Below are 8,653 nucleotides of genomic sequence, written 5' to 3' on the forward strand. Positions count from 1 at the left end.
CTTGCCCTATAAAAAACACTCACAAAATGTGAGTTTGCTATTTACAAGAAGCATTGCCTGATGTGAACCATGCCTCAAACAAAAGAGATCTCAGAAGACCTAAGATTGAGAATTGTTGACTTGCATAAAGCTGGAAAGGGTTACAAAAGTATCTCTAAAAGCCTTGATGTTCATCAGTCCATGGTAAGACCAATTGTCCATAAATGGAGAAAGTTCAGCACTGTTGCTATTCTCCCTAGGAGTGGCCGTCCTGCAAAGATGACTGCAAGAGCATAGCGCAGAATGCTCAATGAGGTTAAGAATCCTAGAGTGTCAGCTAAAGACTTACAGAAAAGGCCCACAAATTAGAATGTTGAAAATAAATGTATTGGAAATGTTGTTAATTCCAAGATAGCTAAACCGTTATCTTAAACTCAGGGCAGTGAGAGAACATGTTTAATTGACTCACAAACTTCCTCTGAAAGTTTCAGTACTGATTATTTTAAACCCAAGAACATGTTTTAGAACAGTAATCTCAGTAAGAAATATGCTAACATGATTGCCATTGCTAGCTAGATAGCTAGCTAAAACGGTTGCCTAGCAACAAACATCTTAAGAAGATTTGAAAGATATTTGGGAAGTTCTTAAGAAAATCATTCAATCTTAAGATAGAGGAGTGCAATTGAGGAATTGCACTTCAACTACTTTATGAACTTATTTATTTTCTTAAGAAGATTCTTACATTTTGCTAAGATGTGTTTTGTGAATATGGGCCCTGGTTGATATATCCCTGTTCACAACACTACCACTCACTCACTGACAATGAACTGTGGCTTTTTAACTCTCCAATGGCCACATGACATACAGGCAACTCAACTGTATGCAGGAAAATCCCTACATACAATTCTTCAAAAGGAACAAGGAAGGATAGAGTATTATTGGGTTAGTGTTTTTTTGTTGTTGCCATGTTAGCTATTGTCAAGCTGTCTATTACTGTCACTGTTAATCAAGTCTTAGGGCTACACCACATCAGGATGATTGATAGGGACTATGTAGATGGTCTAATCATAATGTGTGCATGTTCAATTACATTAATTGACGTTTTATTAAAATATTGGTAGCTTAATAAAAGACTGTAACATGAGATCACTGCTATGATGAGATCAGCTCTACTCACACAAAATAAAAATGAAAGCAGAAAAATATAGGCTACAATATAAGGAGACACTACGATTACATGATGCAATGCGCGGAAACATTAAGACAGAAATGTCTAGATAATCTATTTGAACCTATTTACACTGATCTTATTCAAATTGAATATATTTCAGGGAGTATCACACAGCGACAGGCGTGCTCTGCCTCGCATGCAACAGATCTGCATTATCCCCAGCTTGGCCTTGCTTGCTGCGCGTGAGCCACACCGCCTCCCATGGAGAGCCACCGCTTACCTGAGCTGTCCATGGTGCTGCAGTCGTTCTCCCGCAGTGGGCCTGCCTTCGGTCCTCCTAGGGTTGCTGCTGATACCAAGCCTCCACCGATTCCGCTGCGTCTCCCTCCTCCGTTATTGAAGCCTCCGCTGCTATCGACCAGCTGTAAAGATTCATAGCCATCATAACTGCATGGCTTTTTCTTATAGCCACCCAGTAGGCTCATCTCATGAGCACTGCGCCGTGGATTTCAGAATTACATTAAAAAAAGACAAAAACAGCTACTGAATGGCGTGAATGCACATATTCTGGACGATAAATCTCAGATATATTCTTAGAAATAATCCACCAGATATGTGTTAGTAGTTCCAGCACCGTCTCTCTCTGATTTATTTTCTCCGGGATATCAAGAGCAGGACGCTGTCATCAGGTCCGCATTTACTACACCGAACATCCACGGTTGTTCTGACTGCCAGTCCCGGTTGAGTTAATGGGTCCTTTCCGGCTTTATGCTGGCTCCAAGCCAATCCTGACAATACCATTCCGGCAGTAGGTGACTAAATGATCGCCTGATTCCCTGATTCATAGTTATTTATTTACAAAGCAGTAATATTTGTCAGAAAATATACATTCATGTTGAATAGGCTGATGTGATGATAGCCCACTGGATATCCTACACAGGATTCTATTCTATACGAAAATATTCACATATCTATTTCTAATAACGTATTTTAACAGCCTACAGTTATCTTCAAGATATCTTCATAACTAATTATAAAGGTTAAATTAACAATACAAACCACTTAAAAATTGCACTGTTGGTTAGAGCCTGTAAGTAAGCATTTCACTGTAAGGTCTAAACCTGTTGTATTCAGCGCACATGACAAATAAACTTTGATTTGATTTCAGTTTCTTATAATCTACATAGGCGACAGTCTCCATTGCTAAGGGGCTTTAATTCGACCCATGTATTGGCCAGCTGTAGGCTATACTGTATAGCACCTCCACAGGAGGATAATAAAGGGATTAAAGTGCTGAAGTCTTTTAGTCAGCACTGTAGGACAGCATAGTGCTTTGTCAGGGAGGGGGGAGCACTTCAGTCAGTTGATAACTAAAGAGCTCGACTCTCCCCCCAGCCCCCACAAAAGGCGATCCCCCAGCCCTCACAAAAATTTATCCCACAAATGGCACCATATTGCCCATAGACCTCTGGTCAAAATGGCCAATGGTCAAAAGCAGTGGAGTAAAGTACTTAAGCAAAAATACTTGAAAGTATCACTAGTCCTTTTTTTTGGTATCATTACTTTACTATTTATATTTGTTGACAACTTTTACTTTTACTTCACTACATTCCTAAAGAAAATATGTACCTTTTACTCCATACATTTTACCTGACACCCAAATGTACTTGTTACATTTCGAATGCTCAGCCAGGACAGCAATGTCGTCCACTTCACACACCTATCAATCATTCCTACTGCCTCTGATCTGGCGGACTCACTAAACACAAATACTGTGTTTGTAAATTATGTCTGTGTGTTGGAATGTGTGCCTTGCTGTCCGTAAATAAAAAAAACAAGAACATTGGTTTGTCTGCTTTGCTTAATATAATAAGTTTTGATGTATAGCATTTACTTTAACTTTTTACTTGTACTCAAGTATGACAAGTTAGTACTTTTCCCACCACTGTACTTAAAGGAGAAGTTTACCCAAAATCCAGAAACTCCCAAGTGATTCCATACATTCAAACTAGTTCAGTGGAGTTTGCCATCTTTCCCCCTTCTCTCTCACTGTAGTGCTGTACTGAAACAGCTGCAAAAATGGGTCACATGACTCGTGACATTGCTGAATGCAGGCCTCACTCTGCTCCGTTACCAGTGAATTCATGATTCAGAAATCTGCGAAGTGGGGACAAATTCATTGTTTTATTGAAAGCGTAGAAACTGCACGTTAGGCCCTTATTCACAGATGCAAGTTTTTTCGGAGGTGAAGACATTGTTACACATTAGTCATATAAATAAACAACAACCTACAAATATGTCTGATGACTAAATACTCGCGAGTGATGAAGAAAACTACTTGAGGGGCGCTGATGGTCTTGTCGAACCGTATTGTTTGGAGTGTGAGTATGCAGACAAAGAATTTAGGCAAAGTGAGCTTCAGATGGCCGCAGCCCCTCTAGACACCGAAGCTGCAGCAGTAGCTGGACCACAGCCCCAACCCATCCCCGGGATCAACACAGACCGGTGCTGCGGCAGTAGCTGGACCACAGCCCCAACCCATCCCCGGGATCAACACAGACCGGTGCTGCGGCAGTAGCTGGACCACAGCCCCAACCCATCCCCGGGATCAACACAGACCGGTGCAGCGGCAGTAGCTGGACCACAGCCCCAACCCATACCCGGGATCAACACAGACCGGTGCTGCGGCAGTAGCTGGACCACAGCCCCAACCCATCCCCGGGATCAACAAAGACCGGTGCTGCGGCAGTAGCTGGACCACAACCCCAACCCATCCCCGGGATCAACACAGACCGGTGCTGCGGCAGTAGCTGGACCACAACCCCAACCCATCCCCGGGATCAACACAGACCGGTGCTGCGGCAGTAGCTGGACCACAACCCCAACCCATCCCCGGGATCAACACAGACCGGTGCTGCGGCAGTAGCTGGACCACAGCCCCAACCCATCCCCGGGATCAACAAAGACCGGTGCTGCGGCAGTAGCTGGACCACAGCCCCAACCCATCCCCGGGATCAACACAGACCGGTGCTGCGGCAGTAGCTGGACCACAGCCCCAACCCATCCCCGGGATCAACACAGACCGGTGCTGCGGCAGTAGCTGGACCACAACCCCAACCCATCCCCGGGATCAACACAGACTGGTGGTGCAGTTGTGGCAATTGCGCTCCAATGCTGCAAATGAGGAATGTTTGTGCTGCAGTTAATTCAAATATGTGACTAGAATTCCTACAAAAATGGAGGAACATAATGATGAGGAGGAGCAGTTAGTTTGCTTTTGCAACCAGGGGATTTTGTGGCCCTTTTTTTCCCATGTTATAAAAAAAACAAATTGGAGACGCATCCCTATTTCACCTGGGTCAAATGGACAGTTATCTAACGAGTAAGTAGCAACTTTACTTTATTGAATGATTGATTGCTTATGATCTACCTCTATGAGCCGGACTGTTAGTGGGTTTATGTTTTCATATTAGCCCGAAACACTATATAGCCTATGTTTATTTATCACAATGTTTGGGGAGTATTCTATTCTGCAAAGAAAGGTGACACAATGTCTATTGTCTCTCAACCCCAGCTGTCATAAATATATAGGGAACATATGCTAACCTGTAGAGCACCTATGCCTATAAGTCTACATTATATGATGCAATGGTAATAACACAATAAGAACACCGCAAACTTCAAGAGTCAGACTGGGCTACATACCTCCGCGCACTTGCTTTGTCGCTTTCTCTTCTCAAATGCGCATTTGTATTTTGGCACTGCTCCAGATCCAGTCCATGGACTTACAGTAGCAACAGCTGTATTTTAGCAGTCGGCTACATAAAATAATTATAAAAAATAAACCTAAAATGTTTTAGGTGGAAAAGTACACATTTTGTGACTCAAAACAGATAGTAATTTTGACCAAAATAGCTAATTTGGCCATACACTTTCAATAAAACAACGAATTTGTCCACACTTTGCTGATTTCTGAATCATGAATTCACTGGCAAAGGAGCAAAGCGAGGCCTGCATCCAGCAATGTCACGAGTCACGTGAGCTGTTTTTGCAGCGGTTTCAGTACAGTGTTTTTGCAGCGGTTTCAGTACAGCGTTTTTGCAGCGGTTTCAGTACAGCGTTTTTGCAGCGGTTTCAGTACAGCGTTTTTGCAGTGGTTTCAGTACAGCGCTACAGGGAGAGAGAGGGGGAGAGGGCAAGCTCCACTGAACTAATTTCAATGTATGGAATCACTTGGGAGTTTCTGGATTTTGGGTATACTTCTCCTTTAATACATTTAAAAACCAGATACTTTTAGAATTTTACTCAAGTAGTATTTTACTGGGTGACTTTCACTTTTACTTGAGTTATTTTCTATTAAATGGTATCTTTCCTTTTGCTCAAGTATAACAAATGGGTACTTTTTCTACCACTGGTCAAAAGTATTACACCATATAGGGAATGGGGTGCGATTTGGGACGCACACAAGACAGCTACTTGGCGTTTTGCAGCATGTTTCCTTCCTTGGCCCAGTTCCCTGGCAACTAAAGGGCTGCATGGTTTCTCAAAGCAGAACCCGGGCCTGGGAAACCCTTTACAACAGGAGCCCTGGACTGAAAGCACAGCAGGCAAGGGAATGTCCAAAAGGAGAAATTATTCCAGACATAACCGGATGCAAAGTGCCGCTCTATTGTAGGATTTAGTTTCCTCTGAAAGCTAACCTCCCAACATCAGACATTTACACCAGATGCACTACTTCATGAAGTCAACTCCTGCAGTCAGTCTCCAATACAAATGGTCACAATCCTCACTCATTGAGAGGACTGCACTTGGGCATCAAAAGCAATGTAATGTCCTGGCATTGACCTGTTGACCACTGGTGGTACAATTTTATGTCTATGGTCACAGAACTGTGTGATGCAAGAAGGGATCACTTGGATGATGAGAGTGCCCACTGTACTTTATTTGGGATCCAAGTTCGAAAAGCAGAATAAATCACACTACAATGACAACTACACTTCCACATAATCCAGAATAATGGTCCCGTGTGGCTCAGTTGGTAGCGAATGGTGTTTGCAATGCCAGGGTTGTTGGTTCGATTCCCACGGGGGACCAGTACGAGAATTTTTTTTTAAATGAAATGTATGCATTCACTACTGTAAGTCGCTCTGGATAAGAGCGTCTGCTAAATGACTAAAAATGTAAAATAATGGACAGATAAGCAAATATGAACAAACAGGGAGAGATTATCGTAAACCTGCTACATAAAAAAACAAATGAGAGCCATTAAAAAAAATCTAACTCTATAACCCAGCCTACTACTACCTTTATTAACTTACTATATAGGTTTAAATGCCACATTGCATTCCTTCATTCCTTTACAGGAGAGGTTTAAGCACAGTGGGTTAAGGAAGTTGTAGTTTAACAAAGACCTTGTGATGTTTTATAAGACCTTCGCCTCATAAACAGGAGGTTATTTCAGTCTTCCAGCTACGCCTCTTCAAAAACTGCTATACTTCATGATTTTTAAGACTTATGGATATTGAGGACAACAATAGGCTACTTGAATCCAGTCCAGCCATACAGCCATTATCTTCACTAAACTGACAGACCTAAAATAATATTTTCTGCTTGATTCGGTGGATTTGCCATCATATTTAAGGGTGGACAGTGGATTAATGATTATCCCTACAGGTTAAAGCTTTATTGACCTGTAAAATCTGCTGGCTAGGGTTAGGGTTCACTGGCAGACAGTAGCCTAAATGACTTGATCTGTGTGTAGCCTATTGTCCATGCAGCTGTCGTTACATTTTGAACTAAATAGATTCTTGCTTAGCCTAATGAAGAATCTCTAAACATCTTTCCAATCATCATCAAAGGAATCATGATGAAATGAAAATAAAACATAGTATTGCTATATATCACAACCCACTGGGCACAGAAGTCAATTCGATGTCTATTCCACGTTGGTTCAACGCCATTTCGTTGAAATGTATGCATAAGAGAAATATGCTCTTAAAAGGGTCATAAATCAAGTTAAGTCTGCATGTGGTTATTTGCTCATAATTAGCCTATAGGCAAGTAATATCAATACATCATATTAATAAGCTATTACACTAACACCTGCACTGAAAAATGTTGTCCTGAATGTATCTAGTTTCGATAATATAATGTAGTCGTCAGTATTAACAGTTTTACTAGTCTGGTGTGAAACGGAAACCACGCATCTCATTATCTGACACCACCGTGCGGCACAGGACAGGAGGCGGCACGACACTGCCACCATATGAAACCAGAACCGGGCATCGCTTCAGCACCTGTATCATGCAAGGGATTTCCCTACAATTTTTCCCTCAGCAAAACCCATTTCCTTTGAAATCTGAGCTAAATAATTCATTTAAGAATGATAGCAAATAATTAGTAGCCTATTTAGTTGGTTTCTCTATATTGTCGTCGTCTTCTTCAAACTGCCCCTCCACTGCCAGTAAACGCGTATTCAGCAACATGAATCATAGACAGCTATTTTTTTTACTTAGCATGTAGTTTTCCATTTTAATGAGTCAGTGACTTTAAAAACGATGAGAATTATCAGCTAAACACATATTACATATTTTAGGGTTTCCCCACATTTAAAATAGTGAGTCATTAATAATGTCAGATCATGCCTAAAAATCCCCCGGTCATATTTGTCATTCAGTGCGCTTGGAATGTTGCTTGTTCAGGCTACGGCGGTTTCACCATTCATATGAGTGCACGTTTTTGGCTCATAATTATTAGCAAATGCATTTAAAAAAAAGCTTAAAGCAGCAACAGGACAGGGTATGTAACGTCATAGAGAGGCTGAGCGCACCGGGCTGTTTCCCATCGTTACGCATTTCCTCGCCTAAAGATAGGCCTGTAACCTGACAAAACACCTGCACCGAATAGAACCAAACATCATCGATGCTATGGGATATTCAAATGTCTAATATTATGGTAAAAACACAGATAGACTTCTACTGATTGCCAAACCATGATATGCAGAATATCTTTATGCAGATCTAGCCAACAGAATTCCTGGGGCAGAGAAGATAATCATTATGTAATATTCCAATCTAATCGGGGAGAAACACATGACGACGATGCTACTCCGAAACAATCATTTCAGTGTCATTTGATACAAAACGTATCTGGTTTAAAACGAATTATGCAACAACAACAAAAAATATAATAATAAATACAGCCCGTTTCGCATACCTTTCAGAGCGCTCGCTGTCATTATCTCTGGAACGCCGACGTCCTCAGCTCCTGAGATCCGCGCGTGGACCCCAGCTGCGCTCTGAGAAATGCAAACCTTTGATTTGTCATTCGCCGCCAGAGCAGTCAAAGGTCAAACGACCGATACTTCCTTCTGTACCTCAACCTGTAAGTGGTGGCGGTGCACGGGCGACGTGTATAATGTCAGCTCCTGCGGTTGGCTAAAATTACAATTACTAATGACTACGACATCATCATATCATCACCTTATATTTAATGTGAGCTTCA

The 8,653-nt window shown here is 41.9% G+C and overlaps 1 protein-coding gene across 6 annotated transcripts in view; it reads right to left on the minus strand.

Moving 5' to 3' along the window:
• Window positions 1-8,653, minus strand: part of dnajc6 (DnaJ (Hsp40) homolog, subfamily C, member 6) — a 75,480-nt gene extending 66,827 nt beyond the window's left edge. For 2 of the 6 annotated variants that reach the window (XM_014123412.3, XM_014123409.3), the window contains exon 1: window positions 1,431-1,881. In XM_014123412.3, coding sequence (XP_013978887.3) covers window positions 1,431-1,635 — 205 coding nt within the window. In that variant the 5' untranslated portion in view covers window positions 1,636-1,881. Of the gene's footprint in view, window positions 1-1,430; window positions 1,882-8,365 lie in introns of those variants that run through there. The other 4 variants (XM_014123413.3, XM_014123410.3, XM_014123415.3 and 1 more) reach the window with 3 other exon arrangements.

The sequence above is a fragment of the Salmo salar genome, chromosome 10 (assembly GCF_965601325.2).
Source record: "Salmo salar chromosome 10, fSalSal1, whole genome shotgun sequence".
NCBI classification, from domain to species: Eukaryota; Metazoa; Chordata; class Actinopteri; order Salmoniformes; family Salmonidae; genus Salmo; species Salmo salar.